Source organism: Triturus cristatus, chromosome 4_1 (genome assembly GCF_964204655.1).
Source record: "Triturus cristatus chromosome 4_1, aTriCri1.1, whole genome shotgun sequence".
Taxonomy (NCBI): domain Eukaryota; kingdom Metazoa; phylum Chordata; class Amphibia; order Caudata; family Salamandridae; genus Triturus; species Triturus cristatus.
In genome coordinates this window covers 671,620,052-671,646,393 of record NC_140585.1, presented here as the reverse complement: position 1 = coordinate 671,646,393, position 26,342 = coordinate 671,620,052, and the positions used below count along the sequence as shown (strand labels likewise).

Sequence of the window (26,342 nt, the reverse complement as noted above, 5' to 3'; positions counted from 1 at the left end):
GACAGAACTGCTTCTGGCTATTTCATTAACTTTGATACATTTTCAGAGGATCCCAGCGAGCCTGAAACAATGCCAGCAAAAAGAACTTTCAAAGAACAAGCACACGACTTTTTTCCATCACGTGAGAAAGACTTATCTGGTTTCACCATGGATTGAACTATGGATTATTTCTTTAATATTTTTCTTTCTACTTTGGCTAGCTTTAGTAATAACTCTGAACATGTTGATAGATGGAAGATATATTCATTTGGACACAGGAAGTAAAAATGTGAACTTACTTTTGAAACCACACAAATCATCCCATCGTGAAGCAAGAGACTTGTCAACAGTGAACATCACAGCCGTTCCTATACAAGATGGTATAGTTTGGGACAAAACGGATTATGATATATTCGGTCGGTCGGAACATTTGAAGATTCCACGTTTATTTAAGATTTCATTAAGTGACTTTATTACCTCCAGTACCTATTCTGATGATTGGGACTTTGAGACTGTTAATAACATGATGTCTGATCTAGAAAGGTCGGCTGCATTCTCTAACCATAAATACTTAGAGGGTTCAACAGACTATGAACAGCTTTTTTGTTACAACCACTATGGTCATCATTTCTTGCATAAATCTGCAACACCTAGAAATGTATTTATGTATAACCAATGGGAACATTGTCCTACACCACCAAGGGATAGCTCAAAAACATTTGAAATTAAGTGTCCATATTTTTCAGGATATAATACATCCAATCCAGAAACGTTTTACTTTAAAAATGTAAACAAAACAGGAACCAAAAATATGTTAACCAATACGAAACAGATTTATTCTGCTGTCTTTATTGCCCAACTGTCTTGATAGGGTTTCGACTTTTGGAAAGACACAATTGACACAAAATCTGTGTGGGGTACAAAAGATTGGCAAGTGCAGGGGATAGAAGCTTTGTTTAGAGCCTGCATCATACCACAACAGATGTTTTTGAATGACACTGTCCAACAAACGTCTTGCCTTGGGTTAGCCAAAATCAAAGACATGAACACACCGTCCATACCTGCACCTGCAAGTAAGAGCACTACACAGGGGGTGGTCGATGTACATACTATCTTAAAAAACAACAGATCAGATTCTGAATGGAAAAAATCGTTGCTCTGGCCCATAGACACAAACATCTGTCAAGAAAGATTCCTGAACGACTCACAAGGTCTAACGATCAATAGGCCAGACCCACGCTATGTTCAAATACAGCATCCAAGGGTAGTAACAACATACAGTGTAGGAAAACTATGCCTTGATTGGCTGCAGACATCTACACTAGAGGATGTGAAACAACACTTATCTTAACTTAAAGAAGACGCAAACCTTAGGGAATTCTTGCTAGGTCTAAGAAAACCGCGTCAAAAACGTTTCCTATATGCCGGCATCTATGCTGCTTATAATGAAAAATGGAAGGTCACCCAAGCAGACGCTACAGAAAGAATACGAGAAATTGATCATATTAATTTAGAGAAATCTCTCGCTGTGGTCGTCAATGGGTTAACAACTCTGTCATCCAGGATATAGTCATTGGGCATCATTGTATCCTCTGCTATAGACATTGTGGAACAAGATTTGGTCCTGCTGCATCAAGGCCAGTCTCAATTACGTTCTATTCTGTCATTAAGCTGGACGCTACAGAACTTGCGTGCAGGTTATGTGCCTTGGCGTTTCATCAACAAGTCTTCTCTGTTTTCTGATTACAATCTCACTGATAAACAGATCGAACTGGCACAAAGGGGAGCAAAGTATACAGTGCTGAGCATTGAAAAACTGGAAAAATTGCCATTTACGGTAGCAGAAAAAACAGCTACAGAATGGATCATACATGGCAAAATAACTCTGCCTGTTACAACTTTCCATTTTCAGTATTGCCTTAAACACATGCCAGTAGGCAAATATGAAAGATAAGGTAAAGAATACATCAGGACATCCTGGGATTTACCTTACACACACAGATGTTGGAGTGGGGGGCGTGAAGTGTTTATTAGCGGTACACACTGTGAAACTGCACTGAGCGGTTCACTCATATGTCGGGATATTAGTCTACACGGAGCCTGTAGCGGTTCCATTGCAAATTTATCCTGCCACCTGCAATGTTCACCAGCCGCTGTGATTAATCCAACGTTTGGACAACTTTCAAATGGGAGTTACCTCATGTTGAATGATCAGAGCTGTTGTGACATGTGCCAGGTAACCCATATCTAGTAACGGTTACTTCCAGGGTCACTTGCTGTATGCAAGTCTTGTTCCCCCAAATAGACAGAGTCAGGGAGTCGCCTTTATGGCCTTCACTGAACATCTCTTCTATACGAATTGATACTTTAAGCAGAATAAAAGCCATTCTTTTACAACAAACCGTGCCTTTGAACTCCGCCAAAGGAACCTATGATCTACAAGTCGCAATGACTTCGACTGAGATACAGGCTCTGTTAAGGACAAATTGCCCTACACATTTCACAGAAATGTTGGGACGTATCTTAAACATGTCTGATACGAGCGGTATTGTGCATGTATTTAAGTCCGTATATTCGGGACTGTAAATACTTTTTTCGAGCAGTCCTCGGAATCATTCCAAACTTCATGCACTCGAGTTTGGTGGTCTGCCGCTAATTCTAGCCCTCGTCGCAGGAATCCTATTTTAATTCCTACTGCTGCGCTAAGGCAAGCCAATTCACCAGCATCACTCCCAGCTCTCCTGGAAAGGAGGTGTCGTGAGCGCATTGTGCAACTATTGGGTTTACCTAGTCTACGAGAACTAAATACCACATGGTTTCTGTCATTCAGACCAATCTGGCATATTGCATCTTACCTGTTCTACGCTGCCTGCTTTGCGGTGAAGAATGCGTGCTAGACATCTGTCTAACACTCCCATCAGTCGTGCCAACGGATATCGATACTCTGCTGGACCCGATAACGGCCCATGCTCTGTGTTGTCCCCAGAGGCTATCGATCCTGACGACGGCATTCATTGAGATGTCACAAACGCAACATGTTACTGCTGAGGTACGAGATGGATCAACGGGCACACAGGTAACATCGGAATGGAACACTGCTACTGACGATGCATTACATCTATGTGCAGTCAGTCTTCTAAACGAGGTAATCGACCTGTTACCGACAACGGTAGACACATTTTTGTCTACAGGATTAGAGGATTTCATGTTTTCTCCAGCATCTTCAAATAACTTTTGATTTGGCTCACAGTGTACCTTGTAATCTATGAATTCGGCCTTCATTTTCTCCAAACAAAAATTACGACATTTTAAACTTTCCTTAAAAAAAAATGTAAAAATTAAATTAAATTTAAAAAAAATAAAAAAATAAAATAAAAATCGCACTTTTGTGGATATTTATTCTTTTTTTAGGAGTAAAAGCTCTGCTTACAGTAGAACTATTCTTAGAGAACAGACATCTTTGGGACACTTCCAGGGAAGCGTTGTCACCTTTTTTCACATTTATGTAATCATGACATGAAATGGCTCTGAACTTTTTCCTTTCTGTATAACTGGACCATTTCACTCCATACGTGTATATATTTGTTGTGGTCATTCACTTGAGCATTCACTGTAAATATATGCTTCGAATAAAACATTGCTTCAATGCGTACAGCGCCTTTGCATTTCATGTATAGCAAACCTTTTAACAAAGACTTCTTTTAGTATGCTTTTACAAATGTTTTTAGTGAAACGTGAAACTCAATTTTATGTGTTTAGCACGTTTAGCATTTAGTAATATTGATCATTCGTCAATGGGTGTTGTGTTTCAATTTAGAAACCTGTATATAGTTTTCCCTAATTCATGTCCTTATATAGACACAATTTGTATTGCCCTTATTTGGGCATAGGAATCCCAGTCCTAGGCATTAGCCATTCTATCCAAATACAGGCATGGTCACCTACATCCGTCCAGCCCACATCACAACGAGTTCTTAGAAACCAGACCCTTAAGCCAATGGGACTTTCCCCAGCTAGGATTACTGAATTCTCCAAGAACTCATCTATTATGCATGAACTACTATTCCTTAGAGGTTCATCCATGACGTCTTCCTCAGCCCGACTTTACGTCAATGCTAGCATACTTAAACACCTTCCAGGTATAAATATACCTTCCCTTACCATGGCAAACTGCGGCATGATTCAGCATGGCTTGACTGCACGGTTCGCCACGGCAAGTTCGGAAGAGACCATATCCCGGCCTGACGCACTGACCAGAAGCTGTCATCCCTGCTCGCAAAGAATCCAGCTTCCAGTGTTCTGACTCCCTTCGCGGGGTGTTAGAGTTTGAGACCTGGAAAGAGATACCCACCTCTCTCATTCTAAAAGTATGGAGCTGACTAGAACCTAGAGGGATCTTGGCATACTTAACTTAGTATATACCATTCTATACGAAAGCAGCACCTGCTTCTTACCTCGTACTACACTTAGGTTAGGTACACTGGGGTTGAGCTATTTAGAAGCATCAGACGAGTATTCACTTTTTAGCCTGTGTTATTTATGTATGTATATATGAATATATGTCATAGCTAAAAGACAATACTATTGCAGTATTATTTCTTCTTACTGCTTACGCTGTGCATATTATATCTTGCTTACAGTCTAATGATTGTAACAGCTCATATCTCTTACATGAGAAACAAGACTGTTCAATGAATCCTTTTATTGAAACGCCAGTCTATCTATTTCTGTGTACCTCTGGAGAAACTAAGCATGCACGATTGACTGAGTGAAACTGTTATCTATTGTTTCGACGATTCTGAGACGCGTTCCGATTCTAAGGGAAAGAAAATTGTCATGTTTATGCGGTTGTCAGAAACGAATCCCTTCTTGTTCATTCGAGAAGTTTCTAGTGATCTCTGAGTTAACTGGCACACACAAGTTATTAAGTTTAATGTATACGATAGGAGCATACTGACCGTAGTCCTATGCAAAAACTATAGAGTATATTATTCCAATATGCAGAGCCTATAAGGGAAATAGGAACTACACTACACCATCTGACGTTCCTCAAATCCCCAATCTAAATCTTATTAATAAAAACCTATCAAAAACACTGGGAACAAATACTAAATATGGCTGCAGATTAAAAGTCGTAAGTACCATCTTATGCTGTAGGACACTGGGCTTAATGATGTCCCCCGGCAGTCGTAGTGTGTCCAGGAAAGTCAGGATCTTTTTTCTAAGGTGTTTCCTGGATACCAAAGTGATGGTGCTAGGGTTGGTAAGATATTCGGGATTAGCCATATCTTTAGTAAAATCTCGAATATACTTAACCCATGGTAAGCTTTGGACACCGTCCAGCCTAAGACTATCTTGTAATAGGTCCCTATTAAATTTAGTCTCTTCCTTAAACTAGATCTTATGCCAAAGCAGAATTGGCTCAAGTTTTATGAGGTCGGATATATACGGGAGACCAAGCTCCGTATGAAAGACATAGGTGGATGTACTAGTGGATGCCGACAGAACATATCTTAAAAAAAAGAGTTCTCAACCAGTTGAATTAAATTAGTGTCAGCAAACCCCCAAATCCCAGCTCCATAGAGAACAGTTGAGACACATTTGGCTTTGTAGATCTTCAGAAGTTCCAGGGGTGGTTTACGTCCCAGTTTTCTTGCAAAGCTAACAAGAGCAGTTGTTGTTCTGATTAATGCAAGCTTTTTGGCTGTAACGGCTTTTGACCATGTGTCATTATGGCTAAACAAGATGCCTAAATATGAAAAACTGTTGGTTGGAGCTGTTGGAGTTCCCTCCACAAATATGTCCTTATGTTTCTGGATCCCATGATTGCATCTCATTATAAAAGTATTTGAGATATTAATTTTAAGATCCAAATCCTTCATAAAGTTAAAAAAATTATTTAGGGTCTTTTGTAGGCCAGTCTGGTTGCGAGACATAATCACAGCATCGTCCGCATAGAACAATTTTGGAATGGGGCGATTACCTATTTGTGGGAAGTCTTGAGCGTCTTTAAGGAGTGCCTGACCTAACCCATTAAAATAAAGATTAAAAAGGAAGGGGGCTAGGACACAGCCCTGCCTAACCCCCCTCCTAATAGGGAAAGAGGCGGTACACTCTCCTCCCAGGCCAAATCGCACACGTGTTTGAGCTCCCTTATGGAGATGGCGGATAAAGTAAATTATATTTTTGTCAATCTCCATTGGTTCTAAAATCTCCAAAAGCTTTGAATGCCTCACGCAATCAAAAGCGGCCGTGAGGTCAATAAAAACTAGATACAGGTTTCCCTTTTTGGCCCTCGATATACTTCCCCATGAGAATCGACAAATTTAGACTCTGCTCCACAGTCCCCAGACCTTCACGGAAACCATATTGAATGTCAGATAAAATTTGGGGTTCTACTGCCCAGAGCTGGAGACGTTCCAGGATGATACGACCCACCACCTTAGCCACTGAATCTAATAAGGAGATGGGCCTGTAGCATGAGGGGTCTTGGCGGTACCCCTTTTTTTAAAAATGGGCACTATAACAGACTCCAACCAGGTTGATGGGAAGACGACCTCACAACTAGCATTAATTATTTGCGTGATTATGGGTGTCCACAGGGTAACGTTGGACTTGTAGAGATCCAGTGGGATCCCATCAGGACCCGAGGCCTTCCCATCAGCATTTAGGGAGAGTGCCCTGCTTACTTCATCAAAGTAGAAGTGTAAATCTGGTGACTGCATATTAGCTCCGGTTTGTTCACAATCAGAGGCCTGAGCGTTGGGGTTGCTATCATATATCCTGGAAAAATGTTCAATCCATTGACCCTCTGTGATGGACACTTCGATTGTTGGGCCCCCAGCCGAAGACAGAAATGGAGTTCTAACCGCTTTCCAAAAAGCGGCACCATCTTTCATTTGTGAGGCTGAGGTAAGCAGCTCTCATGCTTCATTTCTGAGGGCATTTTTCCTCTCAGAAAGGGTCAGTTTATAGTTTTTTCTGGCCTGTCTGATTTTGACAATATCCTTTGGACTCTTATGCAACTCATGCTTCAAGATGGAATATGCACAAGTGCAGTTGGAGTCAAACCACCGCTGGGGGGGTAACCTTTTTACGCCTTGTTTAAACATTACTACCCTAACCGCTGCCACTACCTCTTGAAATGATGATAAAATGCTCCCAGGGGATGCCAATTCATTCAGCATGTGTCAAAGGCCGATCTACACCTTGTAAGTAGTTGTTTAGTTACTACTTCGGGATCCAGCATATTCCAACGAAGGGTATATCCATTCGCTTTAGCAAGTTTTAAATTAGCTAAGGCCTCATCTACAACCTGATAGTCTCTACCTTGTCTCCTCATAGGGAGAGTGACAGTGATACATAGAGGGAAGTGACCACTGAGAAGGTAAGGAGTCCAGAAGCAGAAATATTTGAAAACAAAGTGGAATCTATAGTGGAGCCAAAACCCCTACCATTGAAAGTCTGTGACATCACAGCAGGGTTAGTACATAGATCATTTGCAAAGCCTAAGTCAAGATTAAACACGAGTTCATTAAACAATTCCCCTATTTTTGAGTGGCAGAAGTGTGTATTACTTACACCTTCTTCTAGGTTAAAACCACATACCCTGCCATCATCAATGGGGCACAGAGCACAATTGAAATCCCCACACATAGTAAGCATTCTCTCCGTGCTGTTTGCTTCATAGAGGGTTCTTAGTTCATTGTACAATGTATTAACCACCTTAGAGATACAATCAGCTGGAATGTTGTTATAGAAGTTGACCAGTATCATGGAATAGGAGGCAGTCAGAGCCAAAATTAGCAATTGATAATAAGGGGATTCAAGATGGGACTCGATATTAATGAGATTTAACTCGTTCGATACATATATACAGAGTCCACCTTTAGCTCTACCATGAGAAACCCCTACAGCTTGAGTGTTAAAAGTTCTGTATCCGTTTATGTGGATTACATCCTTCAACCATGTCTCCTGTAGACAAATAATTTCATAATTTAATATATATTCAGACCACTGGGGATTGCCAATCTTGGTTCGTAATCCAGATATGTTCCATGATAGAAGACTACATCCAATTTTCACGTTAATAGAGGATGGGTTATCTACCCCCGAGACAAGAGTATTTCTAGGAACATAACTTCTCTGCTGCCATATTTCAGACTGTTCATTAGAGGGTACTTCAAGTGACTTCTGAGCCTTAGGAGCTGATCCAGTAACATGGGACACATCCCCTGCACCATGTACAGTTGACTCATCCAAAGATGGAATCATGGGCCAGCAATAGAGCCGCTGGACCTTAATTTCGGCAGTTTTAAGTTCCTTGGACAATATTAGATTTAAGTCCTCGGCTGGAGATTGCAGTATATTTACTTGCGTTAAGATTCTATCTCCCTGCTGACCATCAACAAGTCTACAATGGTTTACATCGTGTGGTAGTCAGTCTATGTCCTCCAGAGTGTTAAAGATTTCAAAGTGATTGCTAGTTGGAATTGTGTATCTGGGCTGGGTGCCGTGAATAAACCCTCTTTCCCTAGGGGCCGTTCGTAATAGGGTAGGAGGCGTACTAAGTCAGCGCCATGACACTGTAAATACGGAATTTGGTCTTGTTCATCTACCTGGTTCTCGTTTTATTTTCTTTGACAAGATGAAATACAAACCTCCCGGGCGGGAATTGTAGTATAAAATGTACATACAGACCAGTGCAGTACAGGCATTGACTGACTAACAAATCACACCAGCAAATAATGTGTTATGGATGGCTCTATTGACAAAACTGAATATGTGATTTCGAAATGCCAAGAAATAATGACAGATTCCCTGCCTGGTCTTATGCAATGCTATTTCCGTCCTGTTAGTACCAGCACAGTGTTACTGTTGTGTCCTGTCACACCGGTCTTGAGTGGTGGAATCACAGTCAGGGATTGCTTGTTCACCCCCGGCGACCTAGGCACACTGTGCTGCTGGACAACAAACTGAATTACCAGGTAATCCCCTTTAGCACCTGACTCTAGGGAGAGTGAGGCAGAGCCGCCAAAGGCTTGCTTAAGAGGGTGGGGGGGGGGGGGGGGCGCTACACACAAAGATACAACCTAACACAGAAATATCACCCAATGAGCGAACACTTCAGTCCGTGCTTCACTTTGTCTATGAGAAAGTAATATACATATAACAAACACTATACATAAAATAGGGCTATACTTGGAAATACAGAACTAGCACCTTCCTCGTCAGACATCAGACAGCAAACTGCTACAGTGCATCTGTGCTAAACGCTATAGTTTTCCTCCCCGACCCACTCTTTGCACAATGTCTGTCACGATCTTCGGGTCTGTGGTCCAGGGGTGCTGTCTGCAGTCTCAACAGTCAACACCACAGGCACCGTCTCGGCGTTCCTCTTGCCACCCCTAGCAGCCACCAGACCGGAAGTTAATCTATGCGCCGCTCACAGGCCACAGTGATATGTGGCTCCTAGACAGAGCCGTGATTAACTTGTTTTCCTTTTTTATTGTAAGGTCTGACAATAACTTTTAGGAGTGGTGTTAAACAAAATTTGCATGTTTTATGTAAATAAGTGCAAGAAGAGATGCTAAAGTCAATGTTCGCTTCCGTGTCTTTCACAGAATGTAAACGTCACTCACCCTAGTGAGGGCACTTCTGCATTGGATAGCTGAAGCAGCAGACAGTAAATCAAATGAGCCGTGATTGGCAGAGTCAGGGCTCCGAGCAGTGGAACAGACTGCGGACCAACTGCCACTCACAAAGCTTTAGGTGCCTTGCTTGCAACCCTAATGGCAACATACTTAGCGGCCATGTGCGCATAAAGGAAACACCTGCCACAATCACTGGCGCACCACACATCACCGGAGAGACGTGTCTCACAGCGGCTTGCAAAACAGCAAACAACAGCCGACATTCGCGAGTGGAGTGGACTGATGCAGTGCAGGCTTCGCAAATGCACTTGCGTATTTATCCTCCTACAGACTTTAAACTGTAAGAATCATCACGCCAAGAGACTCGACTATAGAGAATTTAGAACGCTTCGCAACATTGTGTTCACACTGGAAAGTTAACCCCCTCACCAGCCAGGAACCTGCCTTCAAGACGGAAGGCGGGGAACCAGCCCGAAGTGCACATTCCGGAAGATGCAAGGTGGTCTTTATCTGTAAATTAAACAAGCAGTTTAAGTGGCGCTCATATAAAGCACTCCAATACTATAAGCCACAGTGAACAAGAAGTGCTGACCGGTGATTGGCCAGGCCTGCAGCCGCTTCACTGCTTGTGGTGTCTCTGCCTCCCACAGTGAATTGGATAACACCACTGTTTTGTCACGCATGCGTACGATGTAAGGCATCGCCCGTATGCGAAACTAAGAGTGCAAATTTAGCAACCATTCACAAAGCAAACAAGCACTGAAAATGCAAATGGACTCGTATTTATGCGAGTCCAATTGCATTTTAAAGGGAAGTGCGGGTATTAAAGAAGGCACGAATGGGACGGGGTGGGGGGTGGTTGTGGTCAAGAAAATTACGGACTGCGGGAGTGAACGGGGAGAGGCAGGAGAACAAAATGTTTTTTACAGTATAGGGGCTAATAGCCTCGGAAGAATAATAATGACAACATGGCCATCAGGAGGCGGGACTAAGAAGCTAAAAACCAATCAGAATGCTGAATCCATGATGGAAGCCAATGAAAATTATAGAAGGAAAGTGGGCGGAGCTTCCCTCACTATACTGCATACAGCATCTCTCAACGAGACAGCGAATGGGCTGCCTAGCCGAGACCTAGAAGAATAATAATGACGACATGGCCGTCAGGAGGCGGGACTAAGGAGCTAAAAACCAATCAGAATGCTGAATTTATGATGGAAGCCAATGAAAATTATAGATGGAAAGTGGGCGGAGCTTCCCTCACCATATACTGTATACAACATCTCTCGACGAGACAGAGCATGTGCTGCCTAGCCGAGACCTAAAAATGAAAATGTCTGGACAACGCCAGACCAAAAAAATAACCCTGGTCTCAAGCCCGTCTGTGCCATTCCACACCCTCCTGAAGCAGTGCCCTCTGCCCTCCACCAGAGATGTGAAGTTCTGAAAGCCCTGTCACAGCAGCCTGGAATTCATATACAATGTAGCAACAAAGGTTAACTAATGCTGTTACCCACTGTTGCTACGTCAGAGTAGTGAATGGTCATATTTAGAATCTGGTGTTCCAGCTGGTGCTTCTCACTGAGAGCCATACCAAACAAATACAACTTTTCCCTCTCGGGATGCATTATGCAATCTCCGGCTACTGTTTCAACAGTTCTTGCAAAGCTACGAACCTTTACAGTTTATTTAACATTAACAAGGCAGGCAAAGTCTTAATTATCATACCTCAATAAAGACAATACAAGGCAACAATATGGTTCTATTTCGAACCAGTCCTGCGAACTCGAGCAACAGATTAGTGTTGTTTCAATATGAAACACGCATTAGCAAAGCCAACAGGTCTGGGTGTTATGTGCTAATCCATTTAGCATTAGCACATTAGAAGGAGACTTTACTAAAGTTGTAAAGTAACTTGTCAAGCAGCTCAATGCACGGGGTTATGTGAAGGCTGAATGATAAATCGCCAGTGCTGAACAGTGTCTGCAGAGCACTGCACGGGCTTGACAGTTGCAAGTTTGACAGCTGATCTGTCGAAACCCATACCTAAAATGACTAATTTTCCAGCATCCAATTATCCTCCAGAGGTATGGTAGGCATGCCTCATGTTGCTAGAATTGATTACATAATGTCGAGTTATCAATGCATCCTTTTCAATACAAAGACCAGCAGTCTAGATAGTCCTCACATATGTCTTTTGCTATCTTTTGGATTAATAGCCAATTCAGGGAGCTTGATCATCCCATTATTGAACCATCGCCCCTGTGGAGCACTATTAACAGACTTCAAGTTAGCACAGCTCCCGTTGGTCCAGAGCAACGAAGAAAGAAAAATAACAAGCTCTGAGGCAATTGATAGATTCACATATTTGGAAACAGATTTATTACGTGTTAACTCATTTCGAATGAGAGAGCCCGGTTACATTCCTACATATACAAAATGTGTCAAACCCTCCCTCCCTGGATTATCCATGTTTGCTTAATAATGTAGTGTGTGCACACACAGGATGAAAAGGATTACAATAAAGCCTCCACTGCCCCCTTACGGTGAACCGAAACAAAAGCAGGAAAAATAAATAACGATCAAGTGCATCTTTGTAATGTAGCCTTCCTTACCTTCATGAGAGGGGATCGGGAGTCATTGTCGCAAAGGTTTATTTTGGACTGGTTTTCCACGAGATAGGTGACCAATTCCGGATGTCCATTAGCACATGCAAGGTGTAATGGTGTCCTAAAAATACAGATTTAAAGATTATTACAATGAAACAGCTCACTTCAGCCGCAGACTGAATCTCCACTAGCAGAATGGTAGTCAACACTGAAAAAGTCAGATACATATAGATAGAGCTCTCTCTCGCATCCGCAATACCGTCAAAGGCAAGCTGAGAATACCAGTGATAATAGTGGACCTACTGAACTTCTATGTTTAGTAAAAGTCGCTCGGGTGGAGTAGGGCTCTATAGTTTTGACACAGGAGGCGTTTAAACAGTTTTTTTTTTTTTTAAATAAATAATAGATTTGTGTTATCCCCACACTAACACTGCTGGTGCCACTGCTGTAAGAGTATTTAGCGATTTCCATACCCTCTGGGAGCCCCAAAGTTATTATTTCTAATTTATTCATATTTAGAAACCGCTGCAAACACAAACGAGCTTTTTTTGTACAGCTTCTAGGAAGGACAGCAGGAATGTTTATAACGCACAGTGGAGAGGACTGCCTTTCCCTCCCTGAGACCCACACCTTCTTGCTCTTCTCGCCTGCTCTGTTGATGTCCCAGCCAACGGATGGCAGCAAGAGAAGGAACCGCTACCAGGCATGAAGAAGTCAGATTACAGTTGAATGGGAGCGATAGAGGAAATAAAAGGTGCCGTTACGGCTGTCAGATGGCTCCATGTCATTACAGACATACGAATCCAGTTTCAGGGTTTCATTTTTCAAATAAATTGTTTAAAACTGTGCTCAACCAATTGATTTAGTAGAAATATCTGATGGTGTGCAGCATTGCTAATGAACGGGGGGAAGGGGGGGGGAGGTAGGTGAGCTTTTGTAGCCAGCTAGGTCACTGGTGTGCGCGCCTACGGAATGACGCAAGCATTTTTCATCACTTTTAGGTTTGCCGATTCAAACTGGATCAGTAAACAAAAATAAAATAGTAATGCGTGAGGGTGTGGGAAGAATGCAGATGGGGAAAGAAGAGGGGGGGGGGGGGGGAGAAGAACACAGCCCTGCCAAGTACCGCGCATTAGGGGTTAGACTAACGCATTTTTGTACTGGTGGCTATATCACCGCACTAAAATGCATTAGACACTCACGCATAGTCTGCAGCCCCTGACCACCCCAAGGCGTTAGAAGAAGATGTACAAGAGAGTGTGCGCATGCTCAGACTGTCTGAGAAAATAATCACATCAATGATGAATGAACTCTCTGCCCACTCTCCCGTTCATTAACACCTACATCAAAAGCCGACACTAGGGCGTGATCATAAACAATTATTTGGAACAGTGCAACCTGATGAATCCGAATCACCAGCACGCATGGTATAGACTATCACGTGTCTTCTGTCAGTAGTGCCTGTCAGTCATCATTAGATAAACAATAATCCTTATGACCCTGGCTCAGACAGAGTGCCAAGTGGATCGGGGGTAGCGCCTAGCCAGCTACAGTCAAAACGCATCCCTTTCCTTACGCACTTTGCATTATAGTGCCCCACATACGGTGGATAAAATACAAACAGGGTGAATCCATCCATTTCTTAATTGTAACTATGAATTGAGTACTTTACTTTAGAAAACTGTTTAAATATGCTATGCCTATGAATGAGTCTGCTGGACGGGCCTAGTGTTTGACCCGGACCAGGGACGCAGACCCCGGATGATGAGGCAGCTGTCGGGCCTGCACACGCCTGGTTTTGAGACCGCCTGGGGCCAGCTGCTGGACGCCTGCAGGACTGAGGGCTGCCCCCCTGCTGCTCCATGTGTTCAGAAGAGGGATTCAGCTACTGATCCTTGCGGTGCGTACTCCACCCACCACCTGCAATTTACTGGAGGTGAGGAGGGTGGGGCTGTGATCGTCTACAACCGGACTGTGGTCCCCCCGGGACACAGATATCAACCCACTCATGGCCCCCTTGTGTGCAGAACTGCGAACACGATGCCCCTCACAGGGGCTCTACTACGTTGGATGGCATGGATCTCCGCCTGCCTTTCCTTGGTTTTCCCCCGAGAAGCATAGAACTAATTACATTGAAACTAGGCCTGCCCTCCTGTCCCGGTTCACGACACTCTCTCTGTCCACTCTATGGCCACACCATGACTGTATCACTCTTCACATCACAGGACTGCAGTCTGCCTGGCCTCCAGGCCGAAGTTCGCCACCTGTGAGTGCAGCCACAACCTGAAGGCCGGGCTGAAAGCCCAGTAATGGCGAGAAGATCATGCTGTGTAAATATGTAATATAGATTTGTCCAACCCTAACTTTTCAACTTTTCTTCAAATGTAACTCCGAGTAAATCTGCAACTTGTATATTTAAATCTCCAACCACTAGTATCTTTAGTAGACTTATGTACTTACTACCACTCTTATGTGAATTTAGAGTTTATCTGTTTGTATCCCTTCCTTGAGTGAATCTGCAACTTATATATATGTGACTCTAACCACTAGTAGACTTTTGCACGTACCACCATTCGCATGTGAATTTAGGGTTTTTATCTTTTATGTAACTCATGTACTCTGAAGTCCTTATGTAATGTAACTGGTCCTATTGTAAAGCGCTCTGACACGTTCGGGTAACCTTTGCACTATATAAAAACGCATTAAATAAATTAAGTAGCAAAAAGGGTAGTTTCTGTAACTTAACAGAGAAAATAGCCTACTTCGAGGCTGCCTGCACACCTCTGATTAGGTAGCAGCTAACATGGGGACCTATTCTGATGTATTGAAAGGATGGTCAGTCAGTCCTCAAGCAGAATGCTACTACCACATTCTCGTAGGCCAGTCTTCAGCCAATTAGAACTGGGGTTAGTACAGCAGTGGCGTGGAAGGACTTCGTTGCATGTGCGTGCTGGCAGTATGCCTCCCCAGAGCAGCATGCATTCTGGATCTGCAGAGCCTGTGACGGTCACCGACACTGTTTTAGTGAGTGGAGACAGCCAACGAGATTCTCCTCATGAGGCGACCCGTGCAATCCCCACCAAGTATGAATGAATGAGGTCACGGTTGCAGTCCAGCCTGAGCTGCTCTTACCTCCTGCTCTGGGCTCTGCTCACCCTCAGACCATAGTCCAACATATAGTGTCTCGGAAGACTTCACGGGTTTCAGTGGTTGCATCTCAAGCCCCACAGGTCGGACAAAATGTATTGTTTTTCGACCCTGTGGAACTGTTTGCTGCTAGTTTGGGAGTGTCACGCTGCTGAATTGCTCTTTCGCTGGGACCCTGCGCTTTGTGAACTCCTGTTGCCGCTGCCACCAGTGCTACATCTCGCGTTTCCCGCTTTGCGGGAAACGCTCGCAGCTGGGGGGGGGGGGGGACTGAGGCAAAGAGGCTGGTAGACTACACTGGCCAGAATCCTCCAGGGCCTGAAGCCGTCTCCTTGTCCCGCCCATCCCAGGTGGAATAAATTGACCATCACCTACGCGCATCGCGCGCGGGAACGAGCCCGGGCGAAGCCCGGGACAAGGGCGGGGCCGCCTGTACCCGTCCGGGGCTGTACAAGGCTGGGCTGGGCCACCCCTCTAACCGGCACCAGACGTTTTCTGAGACTGTTCGTTCCAATGTCTGGTCGGTACTTGAGGTTTGCATTGTTAAGGACTTTCATGTTTTGATAGCTGTTGTCACAAACGTTTTGAGGTTCCTGTTTTAGAATACGCTATGGCGAAAAATTACAACAAGGGCTCTATAGCGGGGGGGTCAGGGACCCTAGATGCTTATTTGAAAAAAGCTGAAAATGCTGTGTCAAAAGAAATTGAAATAGTGGAAAGAAGGTTGTCATTAGAGCCTTTTACCCAGCTCAATTCAGCTGTTTCGACACAGGCTACCCATTCTATCGCTTCTGGGCCTGCTTTAGAGTCCTGTCCTCCCAGTGCCCCATTTTCGATGAACGTCTCTAGTCCCTCTCTTTCCCCCCAGCCTTACGCACTAGGCAGTTAAAGACCCCTTCTGTTGTTCCTGTTAAAGTACCCAAGGGTAAGAGAAAAGCTACTCATGCCCCCAAAGGAAGCCGCCAACAAGCTAAACAACCTAGGAACAAAGATCCTGGTCAGGGGATGGCTCAACCGGAAGGTAGTGTAGTGGTTGAGGCAACTCCTGATAAGGGAAATGGCCTTTCTGAGCATATGGCTCAAGGGGATGTAGCTACTATGAGGGACATATCGGTTGATTTGATTAAGCTGATAGACGAGCGATTGAGAGCGATTATATCGCCAGTCATGGATAGACTTAGTAAGATTGACGATAGACTTATTCTTATTGAACGTCATATAGCGGGTCAGAGTGCACCGGTGTTAAGGCCTAACCCATCTGATCTTCACCCCCTAAGTGCTGTTACATCTAGAGTGTCTGAACTGGTTGAGTCTATGTCGACTCCTGTTGTTGGCCCTATAAACCCCTTACCACCTGCTCGGGGAATAAACGGTGTTGTTAGCCCCGGGTCGAGGGGTCACACTGAAAGACTAAGTTCTCGGGGGGAGTTTACACGCAAGGATCGCCCTTTAAATTTGCCACCAGAGGCCTGCCCATATACGGTTATTCTGGCCAATGTCCCGAAAATTCGTGATGCAAGGAAGAGCATTGGTCCTCGCTAAAAAATAAAGCCCTCCACTATTTGGCTGGTAAGACAGTCTTGGGGAGTCACCTCTTTGATTGTTTTAAAATGGTGAGAAGGGTTCCTTGGGTTGGGAAGTCCAATAAGACACTGAAGGGTGATTGTGTTGTTGTGAATTTTAGTTCCCCCGATATAGTAGTCCACATTTTGAGACAAGCAGGGTCTATTAGAATTCAACAGGACTACGTTAATGTTCTCCAATTGGGCTTTTTTTACCCACCTCTTTTTTTGGGGCCTGTCGGAATGAGAGAGCATAACTTTCAGCTCGTCCCTGCAAGTAAAACATTGCTATTAAGTCATAGATACGAAGTCCTTAGCACTTTAGACGTTAATGACTGACTCAGGGTCGATAGAGTTTACACCCATAATGATGTATCCACTGCAGTTTTTTCTAATTCCTTTGGGTCTTTACCTCCCAGGTTACCTGCTGTGGATAATATTGTCAATTTCAGTGCTCCAATAGATAAAACTTTACCACTACAGACAGAGCACGACATAAGAGCCACGCAGAGGTGCCCTGAGGAAGATTCTGCAGTTGGGAGCGGAACAGCTCCTATTATTAATTTTGATAATTTGGGTGATGATTTGCCCAATTATGGAGTAGAAGTTGATCCACTACCTCCTTCATTTAATTTGGAAAATTGTATAACACAAGAGCGAGGGTGTGTAGGAGGCACTCCAGCAATAGATATAATTACTGCTTTATCATGGAATATTGCTGGTCTTCGCTCTAAAAGAGGGGATCAAAACTGGAGGGCTTTTCTTTCCACTTATCATATAATTGCTCTGCAAGAAACATGGGAGGCCACAGATCCTTACTACCTGGATGGGTATCAGTCTTTTATCAAATACGCTGTGCCTTCTGTTATGGGGAGACCACGAGGGGGTCTTTTGTTACTATTCAGTCTAAAGTTATTATATAGCATGGAGCTGTTAGTGACCAATTCTCCTCATATTTTACCGGTGAAAATGGAAGGTGCTAACTTGCCATCATTATTGGTGGATAATTTGTATAACTCGTTTACTAGACTTGATGAGTTAGAGCATCTTAAAGCACTGTTCACTTTTTTGGACGAGTACGATGCAATTAACGTTAAACCTGATTTGCTTTTACTTTTTGGCGATTTTAATATTCATGTATGTCATCTTAATTGTTTTGGAAATAATTATCACGATTTTTGCCCACAAGAGGCTATCCACTTTGAACATTCTAAGGGTGGGATATATTTAGAGAGTATGGTATCGGCTTATCATTTACATATGCCTGTTCAAGACTTGTTGGTTCCTGTCCCTACGTTTACGGGTCAAGGCCGTGGTGGTACGATTGACTATATCTTCGTATCTCGCCTTTTGATGAACTTACTGGGCACCTTTTGCGTTACGCAAAATGCCTTAAGTGACCACAATCCTCTTACTGTGGAAATCAAAGTTAAGGCCTTGAGGAATGATGTTCCCTTGCCTTTGATCTCCAACACAAATTTAGAGACTACTAGTCAGGGAAGACGACTGAGATGGGATGTTATTTCCCCGGCCGATTTCCTTGAAAACTTATACGAAAGTAATAAAGAGGATTTTAGTTTGTGTCTTTCGGTAGTGGCGCAATCGGGGGTTATTCTGGGTGCCTTTGATAGAATAACTAAACAAGTTGTGGGGAATCTTACCAGCCATGGGAGACCAAGGCCCAAGAAATTTAAAAATTGGTTTGACCATGCTTGTTCTAGTGCTCACTTTGCCCTCTTATTGGCACTGAAAGAACCCGGTAAAAACCCTAGTAAGATAGCAGAGACAAGAAGATGTTATAAAAAAGCAATAAAGGACAGGAAAACTCAGTTAAGAAATAAGGCATGGGATGATTTGTCAGATGCAAGTATCCAGAAAAATAGTAGCCAGTTCTGAAGGTGATTAATAGTCCTCTCTTTGATGAACTCGAGAATACTAACAAAGAGTGTCTTATCCCACCAGATAGTTGGGTGGCTCATTTTAGTGGTCTTTACTCGGAGATTCAAGAATTTAATCCAGTAAACTATGTGGATAGTATATTAGCCTCTAGAATCCTTTTTAAGGAGGAAGAAGTCCTGGAGGCCATTGAGTCAATGGCAAAAGGTAAAGCCCCAGGACCGGATGGAGTTCCCGCGGACCTTTATAGGGCTGATCCAAGGTTTTGGGCAAAACTTTTAACTCGTGTTTTTAATGCTGCATCTGAGGCCGGTGCTCCTAAATCTTGGGGCAAAGCTGTCATTGTTCCTCTATTTAAAAAAGGTTCAAGAGAAGATCCGGCTTGTTACCGGCCTATTTCCCTCTTGGATTCTGCCATGAAAGTAATGGGTAAAGTTGTCCTTGCCCGTTTAACAGTTTGGTTGGAGGAGAAGTCTATAATCTCTGACCTACAATATGGGTTTAGACAAGGAAAGGGTACTGTAGGTCAATGCCTTAATTTACATCTCATTATTGGGAAATAAACGGTCGCTAAGCAGGGGGACCTTCATTTAGCTTTTATGGATTTGTCCACTGCTTTCGATCTTGTAAATCGGCAAAAATTATGGGCCTTATTAGCCGTTTTGGGGCTTGATCCAGTATTGATTTCTTTTTTGGCTGTTATCCACGAGGATACTACCGCAGTCGTCCGCTATAGTGAAGATGGGAGTCAGACAGATGCTTGGCAGGTAAAGCGTGGGGTAAGACAGGGGTGCATCCTTGCCCCCCTACTGTTCTCGCTTTACATTAATAATTTGGGCGTGGTCTTAACCTCGGCTAGTAAGGATATTCCCAAAGCCGGCTCAAAAATGATCCCTGCATTACTATATGCGGATGACACTGTCTTGTTGGCAAGAACCGCGAGAGGTTTACAAGCTCTTTTAAATGGATTTTATGGTCTCTTTAGACTTATTAATAAATTTCAAAAAATCACATTCCATGTCAATAGGTACGGGGAGGGTGAAAAGGGTTACATTTTTCTGTAATGGGCAGGAATTAACAAAAGTGCAGACCTTCCCATATTTAGGGATTGCATTTGATGATAGAAGATCTTGGGTCATGCAACGCGCCCAGAAAAAGAATAACCTTGCTAGAGCAACAGGAGCGCTGCTGGGCTTTGCAAAGCGTTTGGGGTGTAAACCGCTTCCTGCTCTTATGAAAATTTATAGAGCTAAGTGTATTCCCATGGCCATATATGGTAGTGAGGTTTGGGGTTATAAGGCCTCACCTGACATTCAAACTGTAGAAAATACTTTTTTTCGGAAACTGTTGTCTCTTCCCCCTTCTGCTCCAACTTTTAACATACACGAGGACCTGGGGGTGGGATATCTTACTGACCAAATATCTGTGGCCCCGCTATTAGGCTGGTTTAGAGTTTGGGCGCAGAAGCCACCAAATCTAAACCAACAAATTATTCAAGATTGTTTGTCCTTAGATGAAGCTATGTCTATCCCATGGATTAGCTATATTAAAAACAATCTGAAGTCACTTGGCTGTCTTGAATTGTTTAACAGTCCTTGTGCGCTGAATAAAGAGAAAAATCAAGGCCCTTAAGACCCAATTTTTGACTAGAGCGATGTTGTTGAGGGAAGGAGATGAGTTGGGGAAGTCGACAGTTAGGAGGTTTGTCATGCTAAGTCTAGGTGGTGAGATTCAGCCTTACTTAACCTATATTAACAAACCATTCCATCTGATTTTGCTAATAAGGTTTAAACATGGCATGCTTCCTTGGCTTTTGGCCTACCCCAAAGGCTTTTTCAAAGAGGGAACTTTGGGGCCTTGTCCTTGTGACAACATTTCTGAACAAAATACGTTGCACGTGTTATTTTTTTTGTAAATGTTACTCTTCTCAGCGTAAAAAATATATTCTTCCGATTGTTAAGAATTGTCAATTTGAGCAAGTGAGGCCTACAAATGTTGGAGTCCCCTTTGATTTGTTTTGGGGTTGCTAGCTTCATCGTAGGTGCCATAAGATGTAGAAATAGGGTTCAGCCCATTTAGTAATTCCCCTATGTGTATCGTGCTTAACAAACTGTTGAAGATGGAATTTTGAAGAAGAAATGATTTTATAGATTGTAATATGAATGAACTAATTGAAAGACATACTTTTATTGTAGTTAGTACCAAATTGTATAGTATTTATTTTTTGTGTTAAAAATTTTTTGTACTTGCATTTACCTGTACAATGAATTACTGTTCTGTGCTTTGATGGTTTTAAAATTTTAACCGAATAAAGCAAACTTTGACTTTGACTTTGTATTGTTTCAGATTGCAACGAGGTGTGTGCCTAGGGGTGGAGAGAGGGAAGTTCAGTGGATCATTATTAGATAAACTATGAAAAGACACATTGTGTCAATGTGACAGAACGTAGTGATGCCTTATCCAGTCATGTACAGCTACAGGGGTGAAGAGGCCTTTTCTCTGCTTATTTCATCGGACCTGCAGGAGCAGCACACCGCACACAGTAACTGGGTCCAGTGAGTCCAGGGACAAGTTATAATCTTTGTGCAGGTGTAACGGAGTCTCTGATATTTAAGAAGTGTGGTGGGGCGGAGGTGTGGGGGTGTATGCACGGCTGCAGTACTCAGGAACCAGAATGGAGCGTGTACTGCATACGACTCGAGCAAACACGCAGTACTTTATTATCTTAAAGGTAGCATCAAGCAAGTTCAGTTTTTAGCCAACAAAAAGCATCCTGGGACTTGTAGTTTCACTTTTTCCATTTTATGACTGGACCTAAAAGTCACAAAATGCGTATCAATTAATGAAACACAAGTACCACCAGAAAGTCACAGTTAAAGCAAGGTTGTTCATTGGGAGACATGTAGGTTGCATAGCAGGAAAGACAGCTAAAGGAAACAGAGGGTAGATTATATCACAATGGATGCAGAGAATGCTGCAGGAAACTGAAAGGGGAGGGTTATGGAACACGAGCCTGAAGGAGCCCGAAAGAATGTAAAGGGATACCAAAGGGGATGATGGACGAACGTTTGAGCAAATCAAACACTCACCCCCAGTCAATTGATCTGGATTTAACCCATCATCATTCTTTAGCTCACTCCACCACCCCAGTTCAGACATGGCCATATGCAAATCAGTCTGACCCTGTGCCTCATGGGAACAGTCCAGCCCGAACTGCCAAGCCATGTCTTCCCTGGACAGGAAACAAGCATCCTGGAACCGGTTTCGGGTTTTAACCCTCATCAGCCAGGCTATCTTGAATCCAGTGGCAAAGTGAGCAAGGGAGCAAAAGAGTGTAAAGGAGCAAGAACGTCAGGCGAACTACAAAAACCTTTAAGCAGGGAGAGCTCCAGGAGCCTATAGAAGGAGAAAAACCTTGGAGTGTGCTAAAAGGATAGATAGAGTACCTCAAGAGCCTCTACTGAATGTGAGAGTTGGAAAGAGGATGTGGTGCAGTAGCCAGAGTTGCCCAATCGGAAGCTCAGGATCCTCGGTTAGAGTCTCAGCGTTGGCGCAACATCCTGTGATTCTGGGCAACTCACATAATCTCCCTGTGCCCATGGACAGCGCCTGTATACCCTCAGAGGTGATAAGCCGCACTATATAAATCTTCAGGCTTTTAAAGGAGCTTGGAAGAAAACTGGGCATTTGCAGGAGTCCCAAGGAACGCAGTAGACGGGAATGGAGCAATGTATAAGTCAGAATGGTGCAGAAGAGCTTGGAGAGAGTGAGTTGTGTATCATAGGATGGCTCCTACCACAGTCTGAAGGGAGGAAAGCAGTGTGTGGGAAACCAGGACCTGTTTGCAGTGTCTCCCCACGTTTTGCCCCCATTTTGACTTCTAGATGCTGGTTTCCTGACTCCGATTGTGCCATGGGCTCTGCTAAACAGACCCAGGGCCTGTGTAAAAGTACATGGTAATTGGGTATAAATACAATTGGTACTGACAGCCTATCTGTAAGTCCCTGGTATATGGTAGGGCATGTAGGTTTATAGGACAAGTGGATTAAATGCACTTAAGGGCACTACTATAGTGTCTGATATTTTAAAAGCCTGAGCAAACACAAGCAGATGATGGACGGAGCAGTGAAACTTTGCAGACACTCCCCTCCAGTCACAGATTTGGGTTGAATCAACCATTGTTCTTTAGCTCTCTTAACCACCCCAGGTCAGACCCAGCCATATGCAAATCAGTCTTGACACTGTCCCTCATGGGAACAGTCCAGCCCGAACTGCCAAGCCAGGTCTTCCCTGGACCGGAAACAAGCATCCTAGGACCGGTTTCAGGGTAACAACCCTCATCAGCCAGGCTGCCTTGAATCCAGTGGTAAAGTGAGCATGGGACCCATGTCTGGGCATACCCTGCCAACTTCGGGCGAACAAAGCAAACACAAGGAGATGATGGACGCAGCGCTCACTTTGCCACTGAATTCAAGCTAGCCAGGCTGATGAAGGGTGTTACCCCGAAACCGGTCCAAGGATGTTTAATGAAGTGTGAAGTGGCCTGGCTAGAGAAAAGGGATTTCCTGTCGGAGGACAAATGCAAGCTGCCAAGCACAAGGTAGGAGGGGGTTGGAGTAGCCAAATTGGTCTTCAAAGGGAGAATGACAGTTTAGGGCAGCACAGCTCACTCCCATATCCAGCCCCACCACAACCTGCACCCCCAGCTACACAGGAGCCCCAGTAATTTGATAAGTGAAGGGGCTGGAAAGGGAGTGTTAGGGAAATTTAGCCACACCAGTGGGTTGGCTTAGCCAGACCCAACCCTCCAGGATATAGTTTCTCCAATTTGGATTTTGGAAGAATTTTGCTTTCTAGGACATGAATATGCCACACGTTTGAGAAAGCAGTCATACTGGAGGGTGGCACCCTACATCCCATTGGTCAGGGGTGCCCCCTTGCTTGATGCCCAGGAACACTGAATACGTATGTGAGAGCTGCATGGCAACTCAGATCCCTGCATGGAAAATCAAGAGCAGGACTGTCCTACTGGAATCCCTGGTCGGCACCCCAAGAGGATGGCACTCATAAGGACTGCATCTGCTGCACACTTTGGAACTACAGCTCTAAGGACTTTGTCTAGCTTCAAAAGGATTAAGGGGGTCTCCCTAAAAACAACAAGTACAAAAGAGCTACAAGATATCCCTGCTTGAAAGTACAAGAAGAGGAAGGACTGCCCTGCTGGAACCCTGGCCTGCACCATTAGGATTGCACTCTGAATGACCACACCTGCTGCACACTTTGGAACTACAGCTCTAAGGACGTTGCCTTGCTTCATCACCATCATGAAGAACCAAGCTGGACTGTGTCGAGGGAAATTTAAAAGATGTACCAGGTGCATTGTGGGAATCATAGTCCCAACATCCCAAGGACCATATCTGAGCTTTTGGAACCTTGGATTAGGGTTTTGGACACTTTGAAGCCATAAGATGAACTTCAGGAAAAAGTTACAGAAGTTTGGAGCAATTTTTGTAAAAAGCTCCATAAGTTGAGCAGATGCATTGTGGGAGTTGTAGTCCCAGACCCCAAGAGGCAAACTATAACATCTAAACTCTTGGCTGGTGCTGTGGACCACTTTCCTGCATCAAGAAACACTTTTAGAAGTAAGTGTAAAAGTGTTACATCAAGGGTGGCCTGAACTCTGGAATTTATCCTAGTCCAGTGCAACCTTTTTTTACTCTTTGATTCTCTTGGCTTCTAAGCGGTAGTTTTACTTTCAATCTTTACAAATTCATATCTCGAGTTCCCTACATTGGATATTTGTTGTTTTGGTGTCATTTTAATCATACAAATATTTCCTTTTTGGATTTTTATTGTGCGTTGTGTCTTACTTATTTAATGTATTGGTGTTTTTAAATGCTTTACATACGTGTCTCTTAAGTTAAGCCTGCCTGCTCGTTGACAGATACCAAGGGTTGAGCAAGGGAATAATTTATTGAGACCATGACTGGAACTTTTATTGCGATTGTGGCCTTATTACTAGTGGTAAGTCCCTACTTATCCCTACTAATGAACCACTTTCCAACACGCTAGAACAGATGGAAAGAAGGGAGGAAGTGCTCCAGGAGAACCCAAACCCATCAATCTGCATCACCCTACCACCCCAATCCTCCCCCGGTGAGTCCAAAAGGCAGACACAAAGGTAGGAGTCATGCCTTGGGGAACAAAACAGTTCTGCCATACCTCTCACTGCCCTTAAGTACGAGGCAGGAGTCGATCAGAGGAAGAAGCCCGGGGAGTACACTGTGACTGGGAGATCCATCAGTAAGGTCTCGTATGCATTCTATATCAACAACTAAATTAAAAGATATCGTCTGTCATCTGAGGAGCCACCATGGGCAGCAAGTCAGAGCTGGGGGAAACAGGTCAGAGTCCTCATCCCCAGATGTTTCGACGTCATAGTCATCTGCATTAAAAGGTGAGGTGGGACCATGGAACTCTGCTGCCACCTTCAGTGCCAGGAGGGGGACCCCTGGCACGGAGAGCAATTAAAGCAGAGTTTACGTCTGCTTCAGGAGTTTATGTGTTGAGTCATATGGCAAAGTTGATGCCCATCTTCTGTGGGGTATACTATACAAAAAGTGTGGTGCCCTGTTATACAGGCTTCTGTAAGTCTCTAGTCTCATTGAAAGCACAAGCATGACCTGGGCAAATCAAATCATAGCATCAGGCACTCACATAAGGGCACGATGAGGGATCCTCTGGCCCAGGGATTGCTGATTGCTCCACATCCAGAGGTAATTAGGTATTGTGCGTCTGGACTGAGTGAGGTCCCGCGCCGCCGGCTAGGCCCCTCGCATAAGGCCGCTATTGCCATATGTCCCAGGGCATCGAGTACCGAACTGAGGACAGCAGGTTTTCCTTCCCTTCTTCTCAGGGTGGAGGTAGGAGGAGTGTCATTCAGGGAAGTGTTAGGCGGGAGGAACTCAAGCTGGACAACCTGAAACAAATAGAGCCAGCAAATCTAAAGCAAGCAAATGAGAGTTAAAAACCACAAAGCCAAATTGTAATCAATGGGTGGAATGCATTCTCAGGGAAGCTTTCCGAATGTCCCCAAGATGTTGTTAGCAAACCAGAAGAATGTGCTGTCTGGTAGGCTTCGACCTAATAAAAACATTGGACAGAAAGGAAGAAAATTGGAATGACGAACAAAAAGCCAATCTAAAGCAGTTGGTAAAGATTCTTTCCACATCAGCTATTGACATGTTCCCCAATAAGTATTTCCCAACCATACAGCTGCACTCATTGGTAGACTTCAGTCTAAAAAAGGACTATCATGTTTTTAACATTGGTGTGTAGAGGGATAGCAAGATGTGGGGAATCTATGGCTGCTCATGTAGAACACATATTTTGTCTTCAAAATCTAAGACCAAATTTCTTCACTTAAAGAAGCTCATATGGCTTGACCCAAGCCATGGTTTTGATGATTCACGCCAGGCCAAAGACCCTCCGGTTAGCTT

At 43.8% G+C, this 26,342-nt stretch overlaps 1 protein-coding gene across 11 annotated transcripts in view; it reads right to left on the bottom strand.

Annotated features, from left to right (window-relative positions):
• ANKRD26 (ankyrin repeat domain 26) overlaps positions 1 to 26,342 on the bottom strand; it is a 1,120,330-nt gene that overhangs the window by 1,046,666 nt on the left and 47,322 nt on the right. For all 11 annotated transcript variants that reach the window (XM_085653113.1, XM_085653117.1, XM_085653121.1 and 8 more), the window contains exon 2: positions 12,245 to 12,359. In XM_085653113.1, the coding sequence (XP_085509239.1) occupies positions 12,245 to 12,359 (115 nt within the window). The remainder of the gene's footprint in view (positions 1 to 12,244; positions 12,360 to 26,342) is intronic.